The sequence below is a fragment of the Bactrocera dorsalis genome, chromosome 1, assembly GCF_023373825.1.
Source record: "Bactrocera dorsalis isolate Fly_Bdor chromosome 1, ASM2337382v1, whole genome shotgun sequence".
NCBI classification, from domain to species: Eukaryota; Metazoa; Arthropoda; class Insecta; order Diptera; family Tephritidae; genus Bactrocera; species Bactrocera dorsalis.
The window spans coordinates 1,718,113-1,744,738 of NC_064303.1; the positions used below are offsets into that span (position 1 = coordinate 1,718,113).

The 26,626-nt window shown below is 36.2% G+C and overlaps 2 protein-coding genes across 3 annotated transcripts in view; both read left to right on the forward strand.

Moving 5' to 3' along the window:
* LOC105232452 (neuronal acetylcholine receptor subunit alpha-7) overlaps positions 1-26,626 on the forward strand; it is a 208,731-nt gene that overhangs the window by 6,872 nt on the left and 175,233 nt on the right. For both annotated transcript variants that reach the window (XM_011214134.4, XM_029552836.2), the window contains exon 2: positions 246-2,053. The gene's annotated coding sequence lies outside the window, so the exon portion shown is untranslated. The remainder of the gene's footprint in view (positions 1-245; positions 2,054-26,626) is intronic.
* Positions 11,878-13,634, forward strand: LOC105232308 (delta-like protein A). The gene is made up of 2 exons (XM_011213959.4): positions 11,878-13,302; positions 13,401-13,634. Exons 1-2 carry the CDS (start codon positions 12,087-12,089, stop codon positions 13,472-13,474), a joined length of 1,290 nt encoding a protein of 429 aa, XP_011212261.2. The 5' UTR covers positions 11,878-12,086; the 3' UTR covers positions 13,475-13,634.

Genomic DNA, 26,626 nt, shown 5'->3' on the forward strand with positions numbered 1-26,626 from the left:
ACATGCTCTTGCCGAGTTTTTGTCTAGTCGCTTTTGTTAGTGTTTGTGCGTACGCAGCTTTGAAGGTCAAATGAAGGCATCCAAATTAATGAGAAGTGCCTCTATTAAAAGAGGAAAACAAAAAACTGTTGGAATTATGTGTCTTTTAGATTAATGTATGTATTAGATGCTTGTGTATGTATGTGTGTGTATGTAGCAAAGCACAATAGTTGATGAAATTACATATTTATTTTTTATCTTTGCAGGACACACGCAAACAGGCAACGGACATGAGGCGGGCACAGAGTGAACAGAGAACACGCACCTGCGAGTAAAGGAAAAAGAGAGGGAGATAGGAAAGCAAAAAAAAAGTTAATATAAATCAACAAAGCGTGAGGCATAAAAAGGAGGAAAATGCACGAAATTAAAGGCAGCAGCAGGCAAGGGAACGAAAAGCAGTGAAAAAAGTGTTGAAGAAAGAAACAAAGCAGTATAATTATGATACAGCAAAACTAAGCGAAAGCTTAGTAATAGTTCAGTGGGTAAACTAAAATAATTTCGGTGTGTGAAAGTAAGTTTAAAGCAAAACTAAAAGCAGCTGAAAAGGCGAAAGAAAAAACTAGCTAACCAAATTTGAAGTCTTGTCGGAAATTGGGAAATAAAAGCGCGCGAGCAACACGCCGAACAACAACAACATTTATTTTAAAAATAAAAAGAAAAAAAATTGCGAACTCAAAAAAAATAAATAAATAAATAAAATTTAATAAAAAAACGAAAACGACGAAAATACTAAAAATAAGAAAATATTGAAAAACAAATTTGTAATTGTGTGTTTAATAAATGCAAAAATAAGTGTAAAATGCAGCTAAAACCCTCGTCGAAAAAATCGCTTAAACTAAACAAATGAAGATATATGAATATGTATTGCAGATCTGCGTGAAAAAGGCCGAAATTGAGATTATTTCTATTATATAGAAACGATTGGCAGTGCAACCTGTAAACAAAATTATAGAAAAAAAATTAAATTAATTAAAAACAGCAAGTGTCATTTGCAGCTAACGCCTGCGCCGCATCGACGTTTTCATTAAATGGCGATTACGTAAGATCAAAGTAGTTAAATTAAACAAATATTATGCAAAGTAAAGAATAAACAAATTATAGCTATACAATTTGGCAAAAATCACGCACACATTCATAAAAGTAAATATTAGCATAACGGTATAAATAATTAGAAAATAATTAATGTCAAATTTCATACAAAACTAGCGTTTAAATAGCTGTAAATTAGGTCACGTTAGCAGCAAACAAAAAGAGCAAAAATAATACAACAAAAACAACATAAGCAAATCACTTCCACAGCAAATTGTGTGTAATTCAGCGCATTTACGGTAAACACAATATTTACATTGGTTAATGTGAGCTGAAACTAATTGATAGCGCATAAATTAAAAATAACAAAAAACAGAAATTAATTAACATTTAAAGTAAATAAAAATACATAAAAAACAACAATAACCTAAAAAAATTAATAAAAAAAATAAAAATTAAAAAAAAATACAAAAATTGTAAATTAAAAAAAAAACTTCTCAATGTCCCTCTATGGAAATCCTCGCATTTAAAGTTTAATACCACAAAAAAAGAAGAAGTTCCCTAAAATAAGGCAAAAACTACCGAAATCAGCAGCAACGTACACGCACACATACATATAAGCATAAACGAAAGCATTCAGCGAAACCGCAATAAAAAAGTTCATTAATCAAGTAATCAAGTGTTTTTCGAAGTCATTAAACCAAAAACAAAAAGTTCAAGATCGACGCATTTTGCTTAAGCGCTCATAAAACGAAAAAGTAATTGTATGAAAAATCGTGTAACTAAAATAAAACTCGTTCAATAATTGCATTAATATTAATATACAATATTATAAAATCGCCTACATTTTAGGGTTATATTGAAATATGATTGTCTCTTACAAATAACGGTGTTGTGTGAAATAGGATTAGAGTATATCAAATAGCAACTAGAATTTTGAAGATTTTGCAGCTGAACAGCAGGCACGCAAAGCACACGAGAAGAGGTAAGTTCGCTCTAATATACCATATTCATAATTGTAAGAAAGCTTTACTTTAAATCGAAAGAGATTGAACAACCTTTCAGGTGCAATCGTTGTAATGGTTCTTCGTGCTCCTGTTATGATCCTGTATTCGCTCCAACGGCTTCCTATATGAAATTTTACTCTCAGCAGTACACTAACCTAAAGCACCTTAAGCACCGTCGTAAAAAGTTGAACTTATTATAAAAAATGTATTCCGTTGATAAATATCAGATAAATTTATGAAAGAAATACTTATATTTGGGGAAGACGTTTAAAATTTTCACTTTGAAATCAGCCTGTTGAGAGTTTAATGCTTTGGTATGATGAAGTTAAAGAGTTTTTATATATACGCTCATCTCTACGAGACAGTTTGATCGATTAACTTCAAATTTTCAGACAATATTCTTGAATGTATATATGTACATATATATTCCAAAAATTCAAACAAATCGATTTTTTTAAATCCGCAAGTGGATTTTACTACTTAACAAAAAACATGTCCGTCCATGATTCTTAAAAGTCTAAGCCTCAAGCTTAGGGTTAGTGTCAAACAGAGAAGCCTGCCACCAACTTTGACAACTTATTTCACCTCTAGTATATTCGATCTCCATAATATCACCTTATATATATGTACACACAAATACATTATATATAAAATTAAAAATTGGTTAAAATGCTTTTGCGTGACAGTTTCAATGACGTTTCCTGAATAACAAGCGCTTTTTCTCATGTTGTTATGAAATATGCCACAATTTTCTCAATTTCAGGCTGATTTAACAATATAAACCCAAATATCATGCTTTACCTACACATGTGTATGCCTTTGTGTGCGCTTAACCATTATTAGTTTATCAAAAATGCTTGCCTTTATCAAAGTGCGATTAACAAAAGAAAACAGAGCCCTATAACAAGAACGAAGGCATCAGCCAGAAATTTATCGACAAAACGAAGCGAAGCAAAGCATAACTCCCACACTGCTGCGCTGAGCGCCTGACAAAAGCAAAGCAGATAACTAAAGAGCAGCCTAAAAGTATACTTCAGCGCATATATACACAATGTAACCATATATATATGTGTGTGTGGGTGTATGAGCAAAATACGAACATGTCTTTTTATAGAATATATCACCGTAAAAATTAAAGAAAGAGGTGAATGAAAGCGCCATTGCATGGGACGAAAAGGGCCGAACAGAGTGTCATTTACTTTCACCTCATTAAACACAAACTCGAGTATGGCTTAAGCCGTACTTCAATACTATAAATTCCACACTACTAAATTTTATCTACCATCCCAAAGCTCGTCTACAAATACTGTAAATCCTCAGACAGCGGAAACACAGGCACTAACACTAACAACCACACGCATACATACATACAATACGATCAAACCCCCAGAAGCTCATACAGATAATAATACGCGAATACAGGATTTACTTGTAGGCGCTAAGACACACACACACACATGCATTCCTACACATACACAGAGAGTAAAACTTTTATGTGCATACATACATTCGCGCATTAGTGGCGAACAAACACCAAGCAAAGAGCAGGAAAGTAGTGGCGAAGAAGTTTCGGTGGGGGGCTGCGGCGCAACAGAAATAAGTTGAAGAAAAGTGGTTCAACAGCAACAGTGCAAATTGTGTAAATAAGTAAGTGAGGCAAAGCAGCTGTGAAGTGGCAAGTGGCGGCTGAGGCGGCTAACACCCCAGCAGCCCGCGCCAGCGATGCGCCAAAACCGTGCCACTTGTTGTGCAGCGAACGGGTGTGTGTGTGTGTGCTGAGGCGTAGCGGCATAAAAGGGATACTCGGAGGCATATTTACGACGTTGTTGGTGCACATGTGTGTGTGTGTGTGTTGGCTGCACTATTTGCCTCGCTTTGTTTTCATGCCTGCAGCCTTTTCCGTGTGACGCACACACACATGCATAACGGTATTTATTTCTGGGTCGTAGACTTTTTCAATGAATGCGAAATTAAATGCAATTTATTTGCGCGAATGAGATAAAAATTAAGAGTAAAAACACATCTGTATGTGTGTATGAGCTGGAACGCAGTGGGGAGAGGCGCTTGTGGGGCGTCAAATAAGAAGAAATGTTGTGTATATTTAAATGTAGAAAGACACATTCTTCGAAATATTGAAACAAATACATTGATATGAAAAAGAGTTTTATGAAATGTAAATTTTGTTTAGAAGAATATTAAAGAAAATTAAATTTAATTAGTCAAAAAGAATATGTGTATGTATGTACAAGTTTAAGTTTTAGCGATATAATCCTAACCTTCAAACGATAGATAGAATAATTTGAACAAGTTGCTTATTGTTCAAGGCAAAGATTTATCTCCAATTCGGATCGAACCATTATAGCTTGTACCAAGTTGTTCAATAAGTTTTGGGATTTAATAAGAAAAACACAATTTTATGATTCAAAATACATTTTATTATTCAGTAAAATTTATTGCTCAAACGATCCTCTAATCTGTGGATCCCATCCTTGAAGAAGGAATCTGGAAGGTCTGCAAAATACGCTTCAACAGCCGTTATGACCTTTTCATTTGATGAAAAATGCTTGCCATCCATAAATTTTTTGAGTTCTGGACACAAATGAAAGTCGCTTGGGGCCAAATCTGGTGAATTCAGTGGATGCTCCAAAAATTCGAACTTTAATTCAAGGATTTTAGCCATTGTCAAAATGCTTTTGAAACACTGTACGTTGCCTAATGAAAAAAGTTTTTTTTCTTCTGCAAATCGATTCTTCTTTCACGATTTTTTTCCTTAAACTGGTCCAAAAGGTTGCATTAATAATGAAAATTAATTGTTTTACCAGTTTGCAAATAATCCACAAACAAAATTTCTATCTCATCTCAAAAAAATGATGTCATTACCTTCTTGGCCGATTTCTGGACACGAACTCGTTTCGAAGCCGAACAACCAGGTTCACACTACACTTTAGCCTCTAGTTTTGATTCAGGATTATGGTAATAGACCCAGGTCTCTTCCGAAGTGATAAATCGGTGCATAAAATCCACTTTATTCTCTTTAAAACGTTCCAAACGTGTTTTTGTTCAGTTGTTTGCGAATGCGGCAACCATTGTGCACACAACTATCTAAAACCCAAAATTTCACTTAAAATATGGCTCACACTGCCTAATAAGACATGAAGAGCCTTTACTAATTCTCTCTCAGTCGATTGACTATCTTCCAAAACCACTTCCTGTATTTTGGCTAGGATTTCTGGTGCTGATGCGCTTTTTGAAAGCTGCCATACAAACTGCCCGATCAAATTCGAATTTTTGTATGGAATATTGTGTATTTGTGAAGTTTATTATAACTTCAATGCAGACTATAGTATTATTATTCTCTTTGTTAACAATCGTGGGTCATATGCAAGACCTTACAAATTAATATTCTATTTTATAATTTTTCATTAATCAGCAGCAATTACTGCAGCAGTAAAAACATTTTTATTTGCTACTTGGGAATAAGCAAATAATTAGCCAAAACTTTTCGTACTATTTTTCGTGTGTATCTAATTAACGGGTGATTTTTTTGAGGTTAGGATTTTCATGCATTAGTATTTGACAGATCACGTGGGATTTCAGACATGGTGTCAAAGAGAAAGATGCTCAGTATGCTTTGACATTTCATCATGAATAGACTTACTAACGAGCAACGCTTGCAAATCATTGAATTTTATTACCAAAATCAGTGTTCGGTTCGAAATGTGTTGTTCAGCGATGAGGCTCATTTCTGGTTGAATGGCTACGTAAATAAGCAAAATTGCCGCATTTGGGGTGAAGAGCAACCAGAAGCCGTTCAAGAACTGCCCATGCATCCCGAAAAATGCACTGTTTGGTGTGGTTTGTACGCTGGTGGAATCATTGGACCGTATTTTTTCAAAGATGCTGTTGGACGCAACGTTACGGTGAATGGCGATCGCTATCGTTCGATGCTAACAAACTTTTTGTTGCCAAAAATGGAAGAACTGAACTTGGTTGACATGTGGTTTCAACAAGATGGCGCTACATGCCACACAGCTCGCGATTCTATGGCCATTTTGAGGGAAAACTTCGGACAACAATTCATCTCAAGAAATGGACCCGTAAGTTGGCCACCAAGATCATGCGATTTAACGCCTTTAGACTATTTTTTGTGGGGCTACGTCAAGTCTAAAGTCTACAGAAATAAGCCAGCAACTATTCCAGCTTTGGAAGACAACATTTCCGAAGAAATTCGGGCTATTCCGGCCGAAATGCTCGAAAAAGTTGCCCAAAATTGGACTTTCCGAATGGACCACCTAAGACGCAGCCGCGGTCAACATTTAAATGAAATTATCTTCAAAAAGTAAATGTCATGAACCAATCTAACGTTTCAAATAAAGAACCGATGAGATTTTGCAAATTTTATGCGTTTTTTTTTTTAAAAAAAGTTATCAAGCTCTTAAAAAATCACCCTTTACTTCGATCTTATATCTACTGATCTCGTCAAAAAGCGGTCTCCAGAATTTCTCTCTGCTTTATTATGAACGCAGGTACTTGTGAATATATCCAAAATTTAGCAAAAATAGTTAATATGATGCCTTTTTCACTGGAAATCGTTTTCAGAAACCCTTGCGTTAAGGATAAGGTGCCTTTAATTAACTCTACAGGCTAAGCAAATGCCTCCTACATAGCATAATCACACGTAATTTGCTTGTATGGGTAATTTGTACCTTCGTGCCACATCATCACTCTACTTATACTCCCATATCCCGCTTACTACCGTAGGCATGAATTTATAATGTCTCGTCGATTTAAAGCAAACTTAACGCACTTTGGTACTCAGCTGTCTTGCCAGTGCTTGTATTCTCACCCCGCAACCCAACCAGCACCACTCCTGCCAAGACTTCGTGTTCCACCAGTGGCGCACTTTTCTACTTGCTGCACGACATTACATTACATATTAAACGCTTAACTACTTGCGCCATTATTTTTGCTAATATGTCCGGGATTATTGCTATTGTTGTTGCTGCTTTTGTACAAATTTAATTTTATTACGAGAAATGATTAATTTAAAAGATTTCGGAAAATTAATGGTCTTTTGTGGAGTGCGTTTACCAAGGCTTGACGCTATATACCTTGTTGTTGTTGCTATTGTTGCTGTGACTACTGCCGAAGTGTGCCATTAATATACGAGCATTTCCCTCACTTGCGTTCAGTGTGTGTGCGCAGTGTTTGCGTGTGCGTGTGTTGGCTGGTTCGCACATTTCACCGATTTTCATAATGACTTTAATGCCCTGAGAGTATGCTGCAATCTCTTGTGAGCGTGAGTGTTTGTGTGTCCTGGCATATCCGGCAAAGACTGGGTTCATAGCAAGCGCTTGAGAAAGTTTACCACACACAGTTTCCCCATGTTCTCATGTTGTTATTGTTGCCAATAGCTTAAATTTGATAGCTGGGCTCCATATGATTCGCAAAATGGTGTGCCATTTTCTTGCCGCCGTTTAGGTTCTGGAATTTATAATTAACGCGTTTCCTAGTTTGGCTGAGACTTGCGTACTTGCTGTTATTTTTTCTAACAATTCACTTAGTCTTATTACAGTGTTAGTCTTATTACAGTGGGTATAAAATATTATGTTTCATTCCTTTTCCTCTTTATTCCATTATCGGGAATGCGCAGAGAACACATCACAAATGTATTTTATTTTCATTTCTATAGTTTTTATCTTATCTTATTTCAAACAGCTGGTGTAGCTGGCATCTGGGAAGATGTTCAATTTTAAAGCAAGCTTCCCGATCGGACAGTATTCAGTTAGAACTCCTATAACCATTGAAAAGTGAACCTTGCTGAGAGCCAAAAGCTCCCTGGAACTTTTCCGATTTCCCCTGAACAGATAGACCTTGTGATAGTGATACAATCTGGTAGTTTATCAACGCTTGCTCAGCTGGTCTGTGGCCCAACAGTCACGTGGTATACCACAAGAAGCCAACGGAGCTCCTACCCGTTGCTATTCCGCAGTGATTCAGACTGAGGGACCTGTGTCAGTGAATTTATAAGCCTTTCAATTCTCAGCAACACCGCTGTGACCAGGACCCAAAACTAGTCCAACTATAAAATAGCTCGAAGCTAAAAATAAATAGGAATAATAACATCCCTTCACAAAACTTAAGCGCAAAGTTAGCGAACTCAATTCTAATACGGCTAATATACTATCAGAATAGATAATCACCACTGTGAAGAACACTGTGTTCCAGAGCAGCAAACCTAATACTCCTTTATGGCAGCTGGTATGACGCTGCAGTGATCAGAAGGCCTCGAGCTGGAGCTGAAAACTTAAGCTGCTTGAAAGTTTCCGACAGTGTATTCCTCCATCCAATCATCTTCAGTAAAAAAAAAATCACCGCTCATCTCTTCCAAGGAGTTCCTCCCTCCCATATCTCCCCCCAAGGTATGTGAGCAGAGAAAGGAAGTATCTTGGTACTGAATCAAAGTTTTGTTGGATTCCAGAGCACCCAGGATCGTAGTAAACTAAGTACGCACATTCTCTGAGTCTGAGAATGTCCACCGATGTTATTTGCAGCAAGATATTCAATGCCATAGTTGAGATGATGAGATCAACCAGTTGAATACTCGTTAATTTTTTCGGGAGTATAAAAACTCAGCCTGTTTACCTAACCCAACTTATATTGTTTCATAAAGTCAAAGAACAACTTTGGTGAGAGTCTTCTCCCTTTTGCCAATGAATCCCCTGCAGCATTACAGGGCAACCGATGCCTTCCATACTCTTTCCTCTATGTAAGGTTTCCATGGTGGCTTCCTATCTAGGATGAGCCTTAGGTACTTAGCGGTCAGCAGGACGAAGACGCGTTCTCCGCAAGTTCCAAGACCTGTAAACCAAATACATAGTTGAAAAAATTTGCTGGATTGGTACCACCTCTTTTATGCTCATTTGCATGCACCAGTCAGAGTTAATTTTGGTCATGAATGTGTAAATATATTTCAACAATTATTACTGCGATTTAGAAAAATATAGTATGAACTCTGTGAAAAAAATTTGAGTGAAAAATAAATAATCCCTCTCAGCCTATCGATCGCTTAATAAAGACCGCTTACTTTCATTCATAAACTACCCGCTTGCATTCAATCTAAGCAGCAAGTCTCACATGCTGACACATACATATATGCAATAACAATGAGTTCCGATAAGGAATCAACTGTTGAAGAAAGACACAATGCACAAAATATTTGATTGGTGGTGACTTTAGCAGCCTGCACGGAGTCTAAATGACATTCTTATGTGAGTGCATTGAAGATAATAGAGAGTGAGAATGCAATAAGCGTGTCTAATGGTTGCATTGATGTTAGTACTAACGAAGAGAACATTCAATAGATTCAATTAATATTAATTTCAGTTGTTCTGTGTTTAAAAAAATATGAGCGTATGAATATTCGGAAGTGCCATGAGGCTGCCTACCCAAGCTCTTGATATTTATAACTCGCTACATTTTTGTCATTGAAGATAATTTTCCTTACTTTTGTATATACTTGAAAATACATCAGTATATATATGTACATATGTATGCAAGTACATATGTATGTGTACTTTCGTATTATTGCATATCTGGCAGCGCATAAATAATCTCAGCATATTCATTAACTTCGTTCATGGAGACGTAAAAACAACTATTAATACAGACATACACATCGTACTTTTATATACATATGTATGTATGTGCATTGTTATTTAATTTGTGTGCAAAGTTCGAATGAATCACTTCCCAATGTAATTGTATTTTAGGGCTGTTCCGGGCGATAACGATATCAAGGCAGGCGCGGAGTGTTTACGGCTCGTATGACACATACTTGAAGGCAACAATAAAAATTGAAACTATACAGTAAATCTATGCACTTTCTAATGATTAAATTAAAAAAAAAAAACAAAAAAAATCTATTGTATATTATCAGTAAAAATAAAAGTCAGCTAAAACAATAAGTTTTCAGTTTTGAGTTGAATGCGTCAACGACGTTAGGAGTAAGATTAATCCGAAGTCTTTGAACAAGAGCCGCGATTAGCCGAAAAAGTATGTATTGTTTCCATTTTGGAGATTTGGAAAATAAAAATTTGTCAATTGGTGTTTCATTGATATCTCTTTTACCATATTTATGAGTTGTCTTGCTGATAAAGACCCTCCATACAGTTATATATTACTTTATACGGACTTAAACCCTTATCTAACAAACCTACTAATTTAGTTCGCAGCTAGTTTCTTCGCATAAATCCTGATATGCCACTATGTGATTGTTGTTGCTTTATCAATTGATGCTGTGGGTATGGGTTCTATAGGAAATTTTTCAGACTAGATTCTCCGTAGTTTTATTATAAATAAGTAAACTTTGAAAAATTGTAATATTATAAATTTTTTTAAGAAATAAAATGTTTTGTTGCTGAATATCAGAGCTCATCGGACAGTATTTTACTTCAAAGTTTGCTCTTTATATTTTGGGCTTAGAGAACAAAAACAAATGTTAATCAGCGAAAGTCGTTTGATTGTTCTTGAAGAATTCTCCACAATTTTGCCAGTCTGATGGAGATATCTTCAAAACATGAATTCTATTGGCAACAACCGCCTCTTCTAGTGTGTTGAAAACCGTTGACTTATTAGTTAATTTTTTACGTCCGGGAAGAAAACGTAGTCATTCGGTGTCGAGTCGGGAATATACGGAGGATGACTCGTCAACTCGATGTTATAAGTGCTCAAAAATTTAATTGCTTCAATCGAAGTGTGAGAGTTCGCATTGTCATTGTTAACCATAGAGTAATGCCTCTTCTGTGGTTAGTTTTCCTGATTTAATGAGAGACAACTGGCAAAAAAAAGGTTGTGTGCTACTCAGAATTTATCGTTCTTTGTTGTTGTAGTGGTATGGTTGCGGCCTTTCTAGCTCACTACTGCTTATAATCAATCTCACCTTCATGAAATTCGTCTTGGAGTGATCTACGACTTCGATTGAATTTATCAAACTATGGATAAACACTGGTCCGTGATAGAGCTTCATCACTAAAAAAAGGGATTAAGTTCATCGATAAATTATTGTTGGTTTAACCAACGCCGAAAGTTGCAAAAAATAATCGCGAGAAAATGTTCGTTCATTTTGTAGCCGAGATGAATAGTTTAAATTACTGTAAGCAACACAAATAGCGATCGTATGTTAAAACCATCCGATTTGTGAGATTGTAATACTAGTATTGCCAAAGCCCTAAATATAAAAGCCAACCTACGTATCTTGGACTTTATTACGGAAACATCTGGAGGTACTACTCTATAAAACTGCCGCTGCTCTCAGCAGATCAGGTGTTATTTTAATTACTTCGTGATTACAAAGTCTCGAATTTCACCAATCCTTCCCACTGCATGTTATGACTAACTGTTATAATTTATTGAAAAACACAGTTTTAAACAATTGTGAAGCATGTTAGCATTTAGCTGTAAATAATTTGTCTCACCACATTACTGAAATCAATTAATTTTATGCCACTAGAAATAGCTGTAAATCCATATTTATTTATGGTTAGTAGGAAATTTTTAAATATAATACCGCTAAGAGAATTAGATTTTATCTGAAATCCAATCACCAGAAAATCACGTTGAAATTTCCTGCAGGGTTCATAGCACATCTCGGAACGTGCTTGAATGTGTAGAATTGTGTGCAGCGAATATTAAAGAAATGACAAAGTCACCAGTGCGACTACTGAGTTGCAACATAAACAAAACAGCCGATAAGCAGAGCTCGCACAGGCCAGAGCTGAGGATACCAGCATTAAATTGAATTAAGTGATGATCAGTTTGTTTTGAGCGCTCGATACGTAAAGGGGTGCTGCGAACCATTTAGCAGAGTGTGTTTTATAAATATAATTAATAAGAAATTAAAGTGGCTAAATAATAAATAAAATTGTAAGGATTAAAAAGGCCTGCTCTGCCACCTAACCACCTGATATAAATAAATAAAATAAAATTCCGAAAGCTCGTAGCGCACGAATTATGTCACGCTACGCAAATAAGTTCATCGTATCGATCTTCTTGTTGATCCAACTGACGACGTTGTGTTTAAGTAGTGAATCCGGTGCCAATGAGGAGGCCAACAGCGGATCGGTGGACGAAAGTTCACTTGCGCTAGAAAATAAGGATTACTATTGTCTGCGGAATGTCACCTACTATGAGGAGAAAGCAGTAGACAAGACGCGTGAAGTGGAGGTGAAGCCGAGCGGTGCATTTAAATGGTTTAAGAAGAGCAAAACACAGGTGGAGCACTACGTCGATATGGTGAAGGTGCCGCATCAGCGACTAACGAACGATTGCTGCGAAGGCTACGCGATGGCTGCCAATAAGACATGTCTACCCGTTTGCGAGCCCGCTTGCCCGGCCAACGCGTTCTGTCGTGCACCCAAAATGTGCCAGTGCCGACGGGGCTACGACGCTGTTAAGTCGGTGCTGAATGGCACACACTACTGCGAACCGCGCTGCGCGTCCGGTTGTCCCTACGGTGGTAAGTGCAGGGCGCCAGAGGTGTGTGAGTGCGCGCCGGGCTATCGCGCACATGCGGGCAGCTGCATACCGACTTGTGCTTCAGATTGTCTGAACGGACGTTGCATAGCGCTGAACCTGTGTAGTTGTGATGCGGGCTACGCCAAGGATTCGGCGACCGGTGAATGTGTGCCATTGGTGGATTGTGGTGTGGTGAGTGAGTGCATAGAAACGGCTAACAGCACTGAGCGCAGCGACAGCGGTGAGGGGACCATAAATAGTGTAACTGCGCTGAATATAAACGAGGCCGACACGACCGAAGCTGAGTTGATGACGACTGGCGCCGACGAAAATACCATCACTGGTAATCCAGCTTACAACAACACAGTTAGTGATGGTGATGATGACGATATTGTACTCTTTCCCAGCAACGAGGAGGAGACGAATTGTACACTTCAGCCCTGCATCGGTGATACTGCATGCAAATTGGTTGGCAGTTGCGCATGCGCTGACGGCTTCATACGCCACCAACCGGCACCGGTGAATGGTGTGGAGGTGGGTCCCATTTGTATGGCAGCCACCGAACAAGATGGGCTCACAAATGCACGCGGCGCGGATGGTGGTTGGACGGCTACATTCTTTGTAGTTGTAGGCTTGGTCGTAATGGTTTGCGCTTTGGTCGTGTTGTTTGTAAAGTTGTGGCGCCATCAGCATGGCTCTTTGAATGTGGAAGGTGAGCGGGAATCATTTTGGTGAATTTTTCTTTAAAGATTCATTGAAAGTGAGTGCATATTCATTAAATGCTTGTTATTTTTGGCATATTTTTTGCAGGGAAAACCGAGCCGTGTTGTAGATATGATAAGAATAGTTCGAGCTCAGACAGCGGACATGTGGACATGTGCTGAGGAATGGATGTGTAGTCAACGCTTATTTGTGTATGTACGTGTGGACTGTCGCTTAATTTCTAAGCTTAAATTCGTAATTTGCCATAATAATATTTAGTTGATATAAGAGTTCACTGTATATATAAAACATAAAAATAAATGGATAAGTTTGTATAAAATATTGTTTTTGTTTTGATTTATACTCACTGTTGCCTTCTTATAAGTGTTTGAATATTTGTGAGTGGTCGATGGAGATTAATCGCTCTTCTTCTCTTCCTTGGGGGTCAGATAGAACAAATAAACTTCAGATTTTAAAGTATGGAAGTCAAAATTTTTCTTCTAGCATTCGAATTTGGTTTGAAGTGGGTCCAATACTTTTATGATATGACCTAAAATTTGAAGTATTTGAGATAATTATGAAAACTGGGACATTTTGTTTCTAAAAATGTGTTATATAAGTTCAGATTTGGGAATACTGGAGGCCCTTAAGAAAAACTTTGATATTTCATTTCTACAATTGGATATAACTTTGGTTTCGGGGATCCTTTGAAAAAAATGTGAGATTTCGTTTCTAAGAATGTAGGTTAAAACTCCGGATTAATTTCGGTTTCATAGACCCGTCTGCTTTATGACAAAACAGTCTATCTAATCTACTTCAATGCACGTTTGCAAGTCTCAATTTATTTAGAATTTTTTTATTTAACCAAACCTGACAAAGCCATTAACGTGTTGAATTTTGTACAAAGAAATGAAATATAAATTATTTCTCTTATAATATTTTCTAATAAAAAGTATCACATGCTTTAAGCGAACGGAAAAACTGTGGTGATTTTTTCTGAGAAGTGGTTAATATTCCTTATCGGAGCTCTTTGAAGGAAGCAAAGAAAAAATCATAAATTTTTCGACCGCAATCATAAAATAGTTTTGCTTTGTTCGAAAGTAAGATTATAAACACACAAAGTATTAGATTTATTTATTTTAAGATTTTGTTTATCGGCGTATTTCCAAGAGGCAAAAAAGACAAATAGAATTACTTTTTATTTTAAATGCAATTCAGTTTAGCTTCTTATGGAAAGATGTTGAAAACAATTCTTTTGGTATGAGGTTATACTTGTGTTTGTATGTTAGAGTGTCAGAGTGCATACTAGATGAATAACCCGGTAGGAAATATGCTGAGAATCAATGACTTAACTCAACTACATTAAAAATATTGGGCAGTCGAAAAAGTATAGTATTGTAAAGGTTTAATCAAAAAAATATTTAAATACAAAAATTAAAAAACAAAATATTTGCTAAAATAATATATTTTTCAGTCAACAATTAGTCTTCGGCAAATATTTTTTTACCCAACATGCTATTATTTTAAAGTTTATGCTTATATACTTATATATTTATTTAGTAAGAAATCGCATTATCTGTCACATACATACCTTTTATGTCAAATCACATATTTTTTCGCTACATGGTACTTTCCTTTATAATCTAGTGGCTTAACACCCCCATTACATCAAGTGATAAAAGTAAGCGGTCGTCCATGCCCTTCAACATTTGTCGCCAGAGCAAGACAGCAATTACATAACTGCGGATTCAAACAAGTGTGTGAGTGTACGCTGCATGCCTAACTGCGTTCAGACGAGGACTCCTTCTGTCGCTTATAGTCAAATTCTCTTTCGGTGACACTCAGTGAGTTCACATGAGCGACAAGAGTGCAACAGCTTGAGTCAAACAATTTCCTAACATTTTCTTTCATTTGACGTGCTCAAAATCTTGTTCGCTTAAAAAACGCGAGGCACAAAAGTATTTTTGATTAGATAGTTTTAAGAACTGTTGCGAATGAGAACACAAAGCGCATCAATCGAACACGAGTGCCACAGTTCCTTCGTCTCCTCATCGTCCACTCGCTCACAAAAACTAGTTTGAGCAACAAAAGCAGTCCTCCACAATCTGATTTGTGCTCGTCGACTACCTGCTGCCTGAGATCAAAAAACACATTAGAGGGCATACACGCATTGGTAAACCCCGATAACATGTGCACTAAAAATTAATTTCTACTTGTTCAGAGATTTTATTTTACAAAAATTCTTTCTTTGTAAATAGTTTTTAAATTCTTCGCAGCCAGTAACAGATAAAGGCGATCAGCATTTTATTTACATACTATATTCGAAACATATGATAAGTTATTACTAAAGGTCATTTTTGGTGTTTGGGTTCGGTGAGTTTATCGCAGCCAGAGTCATACTGTGCTGTAATGAATAAATTCTTGTATGTGTGGGGGTGTATATATGTATGAAGTTTGAAAGCAAGGAATGTGCGTATTAATCTGGCATTTGAAATGTAATATGAAGAAAAAAGATTGTTTGTGACATTTCTAAAAAGAAAAAAATAATACTCTTGTGAGCATTTCAGTTTTATCACATACGAAGAAAAACACTTATTTTTGAATTATTTTTAAACAACCAAGTAATGAGCTATGCCTTAGTATACAATAAGTACTTGCCCATGTAAGACTTTATATAATAATTTTAATTTCAGAACTAAATTCGAAGACCTCCTACTGGTAAATTTTAAAATGCAGCACTGGTCTTAAAAAATTCAAATGCAATAAGTATTTTCAAGTATAATTTCATAGGAACACAATTCACTGTGCACACAAGATTTCACGCCTTTGCTTTTCATTCATAAAATACATACAGCAAATAAATATGTATGCAAACTGTGGTGTAATCAAATTCCTCACCACTCATTTCCTATTAAAGCAACACCAGCTGTCACCACGTCAAACAAATGTCCGCCCACAAAACTTCAACCACAAATAAATTAAACTTTTCTGTGATAGAGCCCTTGGACGAGGGAGGCAAGCTATCGACGGACTCGTAGAAAACCCAAGTGAAGGTGGAGGTTGAGGTGAAATTAAATAAACAGACCAAAATAAAATATAATTATCTGCCAAACGAAAGATTTTAAAAGGAATACGATGGGGAATAGTGTTTTTAAAGCAATGCTGAATATTTGAAGCCAGTAATTTTTTATTCAACTTTATTTAAATAATATTTCAAATAGAATATTATATATAAAATTCAATACAATATTTTTACTGTGCGGTATAGTATAAACGTGCTTGCTTTCTACAACAAATTCATATAAATACAATTAGTTAGTGGAAAACGAAATTTGACAGACTGTTTGCAGTAAAGCTTTGACATCCGTCGTTATACTCGCTGTGTAACATATAATATATATAGTACATAGTACAAAGGCTTCAGCGAAGACCATTGCTCGCCAAATATACTGTCGCATTGAAAGTTTCGAGGAATGAGTATGCCATATATTTTAAATTTCCTGTATATAACCATCGCTGGAATATACATATACATATAACTGTTTTTAAGGGTGCTGATTTACATGCAGTTAAAAAACGGAAAAGTCGCATATACGAAAAATATTCTACGGATCATTATAAACATCTTTGCCTGAGAGAATATGCGTCTAAGAGCGGTCTCGAGGTAGCCAGCGATTTTTAAGTCGAAGTTTCTCTTTTGGGGATAGTAAACATTTTTCGTTAGATGTCTGTTAGATATCAAAGATGTCGGGTTAACAAGTCTAAAACATCCTTTTAATTATCTTATTAAATTCTACAACTCCTCTAGAATTTTGTTTTTCAAGTTGATCCGAGTAATAGTTACAGAGATACAGCCTTGAGGACTTGTGCGCTCGAGACTAGCTAGGCAAAGTGCGCCGTCTTTAAACGCGTTTTTCTCGAAATTATGTTTTTGTAGACGGTTGGCAAGAATTCTCCAGAACTACTCAACTAAACTTCGTGAAATTTAACAGTCTTTGAGGCAGAATTTTTAAAGACTTTAACGAAGAATTTTTTTTCGATTACAACTACTTGAAAAAAATGTCTGAAACTGAATGACTGAAATTTCAATTTTTTTGTAAAAATATTTGCCCAAAATCCAATTTTGTGCTGTTTCCTTCGTCCGAGGTCTAAGTTAAGGTTTTAACTGAACCACGTATTTTTTCACTTTAGAGGATCCTGTAAGAAATTATCGTGCCAACGCAGGCGTATCTTTTTTACGAGGGGTCACCGGAAATTTCAGAATTTTTTTGCTAATAGTGTATATTTGTAACAATAAAAAAATAAATTTTTATATGAGGAAAAAATCATTGAAAAAAGCCATGTAATCCCTTACGAAAAAGTTTGTGGAACTCATTTGGTATTTTCGTTTGGCTTTCAATTTTTAGTTCAAAAATAAATATTTTTCGAACTTTCTTTTTAAAACTATATTATTTTATGTGTAATCTAGTATAATAAAAACTAGTCGCTTTCGAACTTCTTTCTATTACTTTATTTACCTGATACATTCTTACTATGCTCTAAGCTATTTAATAGGTAGGCATATTTTATAATTTCAAAATTTTTTCGTTCCTTGTAGTATCAGAAATTAAGTTTTCTACACAAAACACACAAACACTTTAATATAATAATGCCTGCCTGGTTTATAATACGTAATATTTCTATAGCTTACACACTCACGAGAATTATAACTTTCTCGATGCCATTGTTTGCCGTGGCATACAAAAGCGAAAGCAATAAGGAAGAACTTCAGAATGCAACAAAGTAGAAAGTTAAAACAAAAACCACAGGAAACAAAAGAAATTTGTGCAAGTGACATAATGAAAGGAAGGTTCTAGCTGTTGCATATAGACGGGATCCATGTATACATGTGTGCATGTGTATGTATGTGGCATATTATTCATATACGTATGTTTTGGTGCGCTGATAACAATAGTCGCGCCAACGCGCAGAAATAATAAAAAGTATGACTGACACACACACACTGCTGTTAGCGACTGCAGGTGCATTGTGATGGAGCATGGTTTTGATATAATTTGATTACTTCAGTTTGAGTTGGAGATTTTATTCAGATTTTTTCTAACGAATAATTAAAAATAAAATACAAACTCGAAATAATTAAATTTTTATCGTTTGCTGCATGAAGTATTATTTAAGCGCTTTCATTCAAAAATCCAGCAAATGTTATCAGCCACACTCTTCATTCACGCCAAACTTCGCCTCAAAAATATATTTTTTCATATTAAATTTGTGCGCACCGCGCTTTCGTCTCCAATTGCTTGCTTACCCTGCCCCCTCTGTGGTTTTCGGCTACTTTTTCTTGAAGCTAAAGTACAGTGAGCGCTCCATCTTCTAACGGAAATCGCTGTGTGACAACCGGCAATTGCTACGCATCGTTTACGCCTTCAAAAACGTCACTGAAAGTGTGCGAGTTTATGGAAATAAGGCGAAGCATGGAACATTGTTCTGAGCAGCGGGTGGTCGTTAATAAGAAGCGGGATGAGGACGGCTTCGGACTTCGCATTGCCACATTTAATAATTTAAATGAAATTTTTATTTTTTTGTGCCAAGGCAACGAAGATATAAACACTTAATGGGAGCGGAGCGGTAAATTAATGAGAAATATTGTAAAATGAAATGTGAATAAGTGTGGACTTAAAGAAGCGAAACTTAAAATATCTTAAGGTGAGTCATGTCTCAATACATGTAAAAAATATGAGGGTAGTAATTATACATAATATAAGTTAAGCATATTTCACTTAACTTTCTTCAAGTGTTTTACCTTAGCCTTAAGTCAAAATATTTTTACTAGATTTATAATTAGAGCCTTACATTTCACTGTTATACTATAGAAAATGCAATGTTTTGTTGCAACAGACGCTTATTCCATTGTTGATCCGTTCTCCCGCGTTATCTATTATAATGGCTTGCAGCTTTGCTGGCATCTTGAAACTAAATTTTCCTCATATTTCACAGGAAGCGACCAGACTCCAGATATATTGGAGTAACCGCATGATATCTTTTGTTTACGTCAAATGTTTTCTTGATATTTTGGCTTTCAATAAAGCCCAAACATTCTTTATTGGATTGTATGAGACTATGATGGCCAACCCAAAGTAATAATACTGGTTTTTTGTTTCCACTGAGTTCTTATGTTTCGGATCACTGTCCTCTTGTAGTAGCCAAACATGGTTATTTTTGCCGAAAAGCATTTCAATTTACTTCAATAAACACTTTTTTCTCCAATTGTGTCATTCTAACGGCGCTCAGGTTTTGGGAAAAGCGCCTCAGAACCCCACCTTTTGAAGGTGCTTTTTTGCTTTCTTTCAATGTGTGTTTTTCGGAGTATGGGTTTGATACCCCATCTATGTGTTCCATATTATATTTAGATACACATCTAATCACTTTTTAAATAATTATTTTGTCTTGTCTTAGACTGATAAGTAGTTTCTTCCCAAAAAGGGAAACAATTGTTTTATCCTCACTTCCTTTCTCTTCTCGGTTTGTCTTCTACATTTTCAGTTTTTCCATAACGATCAGATCAGTTCTTCACAAATGTACAACTCGTAATTTAGCGCAAAATATTCCCTACTAAAACATCGGACACTTTTTAAATTGACTTTTGGTGAACACTGACAAATTTATATACAAATATGATTTTTTACTGTTAAGACATGGTTGTATAGAGAAATTTTTTCCGGACAGGTACCTTTATTTTTTCACTTGAGTAAATGTTAACTATCACCTTCGGATTTGCCAAATACCCTTTTTTCTCACACCTGTTTTTGTGCTGCATGTATGTGGGGGCTGCCTTTTATTTAGATGGATTTGGTAGAGTGGCAATCTGGCAACTCACAACTTCGTCGTAAAGTTAGAAATTTTCCATGTTATTTATATTCAGAACGTTTTGACATACAAGCGCTACTTGTGTAATTTACAGTAACTTAAAATATACTTCTCGGCAAAAATATGGAATTAAAACGCAAACTGAAATTGCAAGATCGTGAGATTGAGACAACTATAGGAATCAGTTGGACCAACAAACATTCAATATTGCGTGAATATTTGACCGCAAAAAATTTGTTCACGTTGGATGCCACACAGTTCATCAATCAAAATAACCTCCTCTCAATGGGTTAAGAGACATGTTAAAAAATACGATACGCGTGCTTCGAAACACATTTATTATATCGTGACAGGTGCTGAATGACTTCTCTTTATTCCCGTAAGTAAAAAATAAACTAAGAGGTTAACGTTTTTCGACACCTAAAGAGGCGGGATACGCATTCTAAGGCATGCTTTGGAGTCAGAGTCGCGAAAGTACTTCGAAAATTAGTTCAAAGGCATGCAAAAGTGTATAGATCTTAATGGAGATAATTATTCTCCTTCAGCCCTGGTAATAACATCAGTGCCTTTAACCAAAACTCCTTCCTTCGGTGAAGGAACTTTTTTAACCAGAGCTTCACTGATATTTGCTTGCTAACCAGATTTTGGGAAAACGAACCTCAGTGCCGTAGATAATATTATTTTAAAGGTGCAGTTCGCAATCAATGAAATGCTGGTCAACTGGAACCTACATGTTATTACAGCCGTTTTGTCATGGAGTTAATCGATCAATTAACGCAGTTTGCTCGACAAATCACAAATTTCAATCGATTTGCCGTAGAAAATAAAAAATCTTATTTAAGTACATTAATTCTTGATCAAATTGAAATAGAGTTAAAAGTAGAATGCAACTCTGCGGGTTGTTGTCCACACTGTAAATTTGGCTGGATTAAACTCTGTCGGTTGTTGTCCAGGCTGAATATTTGGGTATGTTCTTTGATGAAATAGCAATCAGTTGATGAATTCTAATGAACAGAAAAAATACAAATTCAAGTACACAAACAAGTATAACAGCTGATCGTTAATCGAGTAGCCGGCTGTGCGAAAAGGCAAAAACTGGTTTCTCATTTAATCTTAATGTACTAAATTAATGTGGCTCTGCAAAAAGCTTTGTTTTCCAGTATCGAATTTTATTGTATTCACATACGTATGTAGACTTATGCGCTTATGTGGTTATACTATATGTCGCCTTCATTTCGCCTGAGAGCCTTCACTGAATTGAACAGAAAAAATATATACGCCTGAGTTTATCCACAAATACAAACTTATGGTAGATATGCGAGAATCGCCGAAATATTTACGAAATACATGAGGGAAATGAGTCCCAATTGTTGCATACATACAAACGTATACACATCTTTATATGTTGCTCTTCATCCCCAGTTGAACCGAAGGTTTCGCTATTGTTGCCGCTCATTTTGTGTTTCGCACGGCTTTCTTCTTATACACAGCTAATGTGCATGTGTGTGTATGTGGACATTGTTCATGAAGTTTGCAGTGCGTGGGAAGTTGCCCAAGGACATGGACTTGCTTGGTTGCTTAGAGTTTGTTTGACGTCGAGTTTTTAAGCTTAGTGAGCGAGGGATGAATTTTCTGCGGCTGCTTGGTGAAATATGTTTTCTTTTTAAGTCAAACAGAGGTCGCTGGGGAAGTGTGAGTGTGGCAATATCTGCGTCTGTGTGTGTGTGAGTTTGTAAGGAATGCTGTTGCCAGTCAAACTTGGTTCAAGTTGAATTTATTGGCATGCGGTCAAATTGTGTGACAAGCGAGACAGCGCAAAAAGTGAAAAAGAAAATAAAGAAAACGTATTTAGAGCAAAAAAGTAAACAAACAATAAAAAAAGTTAGCCGAAATTTGAAAATTGTTGAATATATGATTTTTTGGGTATAAAACTAGATCGAAACATGCGAACGTGTTTTTTGGGATTATTCCTCGTTACGAGAAATATGCTCAAAATTTTATAACATTTGTCTTTCCCTAACTTAGATCACTCTAATGAGCCTAACAAACCTGCAAGCATCCAATAAAAAATTATCACCGATAATACAAGATTAAATTTAGTTGCAAACTGCAAAGCCATAACAATAATAATAACAATAACTGCAAGCCATCACACAAAGGGCAGTGCGTCAAGGGCCGTGACAAAAAAAAAATTATATAAAGTAAAAAAAAAAAAATGTTATAAAGTAACTGGGTCAGTTTCTCTACTTCAGTTTCATACTCAGAAAAAAAATTATAGCACTTCTGCCCTCCTGTCCGCCCCAGCTGCAACTTTACATTCCATTACACTTTACTCGCCACTTAACGCGTCGTCGGCAGCACTTTACTTTTCGCGCAACAAATTGCCCCGATTTCTTTATCCATTGCAAAGCCAAGTTCCTGCCCTCCTTCCGCGCGGCCGCGCCTTCAGCGTCGCGAGTCTGACCGTCTCTTCCCCCTTCGAACACGCGAGTTTTTCTGCGCATTTATATTTAATTGCGTAAATTAAATTTTCAACCGGCTTTCGTGTGCCGCATTAAGGGATCTGCAGCGTAGCATCCCAGCGGCCAATGGCCATTGCGCCACACAGTTCGCTTTGACCATATTTTCCGTGTTCTATATCCTTCCACTGGCGCTTTCGCGCCTCACTTTCAACTCCGGCGCGCGCGCTGCTTTATGCTTCTGAAAGGTAAATGTATAAAATTTATGAGTCGCTTTTATCAGCGCTTCCTTTGCGCTGATACACGGCGCTGTCTGCATTGCTGCTGCTGCACCTTGGGCCCCGAGATTTCCACCTCAATCGTTGCTGGGGCGTGCGCGTATGTATGTAATGCTACTGGCCGGCAATGTAACTTATTGTTGTTGCATTGCCCTAGCAGTTAAGTGCCGTTACCACTTATGCAACTGTAGGCATGCATGTGAGCTTATATATACATATGTGTATATGTGTGTTCACATAAGTAAATTATGTGTGTGCTGCTTTCTCGTAACTCAGGGCAAAGTATGCCAGTTCCAACACACACACACGTATATACACATTTACTCATATTTACCAACGCACTCGTATATGCTATATACATGTATATGCGTGTGAGCGCCTGCAGATAGGCTTGATCCCCTGTGTAAATGTGCAATAAATGCATTTTGCGATTTCTGAATTATTAAGTGCGCCCATAATGAATGCAAATGAGTGAAAACATACTCGAAAATCGCTGGCTTGTAAATTATGAATCGCCATCATTTCTGCGCATTACGCAAACAAACACCAACACACTCGCATAACAGTGGCGCGCAAAATTGTCTGCAATTGCGGCGGCATGAATATGTGCTAAGCGCATTTAACGGTTTAATAAATGTGCCCTTTTTTAATTTGTATTTTTTTATTGCAGATCTCTTAATTCTTATGTAAACCTTTTGGATCATTATTAATTAAAATAGATTACAAATATTTATCAATCATTTGCGTCGATAATTGTTAAGAAGTTGCGATTTCCAATAAATTACTGCAATTGTGGAAAATATATACACACATATATCCGATTGCAAATAAGGAGCGTTGACAGAACGACATAAATTATAAAGTGTGCCCGACAATTAACGCAGAATTTAAATTTGTTGCCACTTATGTAGTAAAGTGTTGGCAACGTTAAAAAAGTACTCGATAGCTGACAGTTTAGGCGTAGAAATGGAGATTCACGTTAGCACAACGTGTCTTCATTATTGAACAATAGTTAAAATTTCAGCAAGAATTGATGATTTTTGAGCAAAATCATCCTAAGCATGATGAAGCACATTATCATCTTTATGGGTTTGTTAATCGTGGTGATTGTGATTGTCGAAAAACAAATGCATCCAGAAAGTGACACTGTTTGGCGTAGATTTTGGGCTGAAGAAATGAGGCTAGTCAAACAATATCGGTTACTGGTATTGATATCATCGAAGTTTTTGATGAGCATGTTCTAACTAAGCAAAGTGCTTTGTACGATTTAAAAGTGGTGATATTGGCTGGAAAGACGAAGCACATCCTAGGCAGCCAAACAGTAGGTCTCGAAGATGAAGGCGATTCTGGTGTCTAATTTTGCCGAAGAGGCATCACCTTCCATTAGATAATGGTTTCGATCAGTCCATATAGATACGTAGCCCTGCGTCCCTGCTCCCACTTTGCTCCTTTTCCACTCTTCTCCTTTGAGGGAAAGCAAAATTAGGACAGATTTAAAATTAATAGATACATAAACTTGCTAGGAATCTTAGAATGTCCCTCATTACAGACGACTAATAAGAAGGATGCCCTCGATTTAAGAGTTGACTTTAACGCCATGTTTCACTTCAATATTGAGGACCGAATTTAAGCCCAATTTTATTGGATTACGTAAATTATTGATGAAGATTGTCGCCAAATATAAGAGAAGCGCGCAGAATATTTGGGAGTCAGACCCTCAAGCAAATGTTTAAAATTAGACCGAACATAGGCTAGTTAGGTGCTTAAACGCTACAAAAAGAAGTCGAACGCTACAAGAAGTATAAGTCGTTTTTCTATCGGCTTGGGAGTGTTGATTAAGTAATTAACAACTAGACACGAGGAAATAATTTTCATTCATGACAATGCTCGGTTATTACCGCCTTCTCTTACGCTATTACGAGTATTAGTGAGAAATATACTGGAAAATGGGGCTGGTACAGGTTGAACGGTTTACAACAACGTTGTAAATTTATTTGAAAGAAGCACCTCCGAAGTTTTGTCTAACCCTCTTAATAGCTCAGGGCTTGCTTTTTCTGACCAGCATTTTTGCCGTTCAAAACAGAACGCCTTCATTGGACGTTTTTTCATTAGATCAGGATATCGAAAATCGGCGGGATTCATTCATGGTCACCAAGTTGGCGCAGTTGGTGTGGGATGGATTCCGGAAATTGGCAAAAAGAATGGAAAACGTTCTAAAGACGGATGTGCAATACTTTTAGCAATACTAGTGTACATATTTTTCTTAAAACGACCTAGAAATGTTGTAAAAAATGCATGAAATGCAAAAAATAAATAAAAGTAGTTATGGACTCAATAGAGGTGTTAAAAAATTTTATTTATTTACAATAGGTTAGGATATACTGGCCATATTTTCCTTTGTCCTGCCAAATGGAAATTTAGTTTGATTTGAGCGACTTGATACCTGATTTTCATACTTCATTTAGTCCATTGAACTGCGAAGCTCCTAGATATCATAGATGAGTTATAGATGATCTGCAGGGAAGCATAAGAATTGTTCCAGCACTTTCAACATGTTATGCCGGTACTAATACTCATCCGGATCGGATGTAATGATAGTAAGGATCCAAACTTTTGCCGAAAAATGTTTTCTTCATACATAGTATAAATATATTTTTGTGTATTAAATATTGATCTAAAAATTTTATGGGACCAAAAAGATATTACTTTTTTGACTGTGTAAATAAAGCTCACTAATCTGTACCATATTTCAGTATACACTTTGTCTATTATTATATAAGCGATTTAGTTGCTCGCGCCATGATTTTTGCTGCGGATTTGGGTATTAAGTGCTTAGGGAAATTATAAATTTAGCAAAGCTGATAGACAATTACATGGCAAATGTTATGAAAAATTACTTAGTTTGCACAGTTATGGCAAAACTCTGCAATAATTAATAAGTATGCTGATTTTCAGTAATATTGTGTAGAAAGCGCTCATTTTAATGAACCAAAATTATACAAAAAAATTATATTTTTATATCGACATCGTTGATGCTATGTGACATTTTAATGACAATAAAAAAATAACTGCATATAAATTATTGATAATGACACACATACACATACCATATTTCCTGTGGCGTTTCAGTGTTCTGTTACTTGATTTTTAATTGTAAAAATGCGATACTTTTCGTTTTTGCAAAGGCGCTTTTGTGCTCCGAAATTTATCATATTATTTTTGCATGCTTTAGATTTTACTTTTTTAAGCCATGAAATCTGACACGAAACTGCAACATTTTCACTTTTCACCTTTTGCGAACATTTTTATGCAATTTGTTATAGAAAAAGAGCGAAGAAAGTGCTGGCTGTGTAAAATTTAATGCCTCAGTGCGCAACTATTTGCTGCTCACATACGGCAATATATACACCATAAACATGTTGCACACTGCGAGCGCTTATGAAAGTGTTGATAAAAATTTGTATTTATTATTAATAACCTCACACAGATATGACAAAGAGCAGCAATGGAATCTGCGCTCAAAATAAACGATTGTGAAGAAAACAAATCTCCATTGAGATATGAAAGCGAAAAAATTGCAAAAAAGGCTATATGGTGATACGTATGTATGTGTTTGTGTGTGATGACACTTGTAAAAACAAAACGATAACAGCAAAATAAATAAAACAATACAAATGCAACTATATAACAAGTATATAATAAAATATCAGAAAGCGAAAATCCAATGACAACA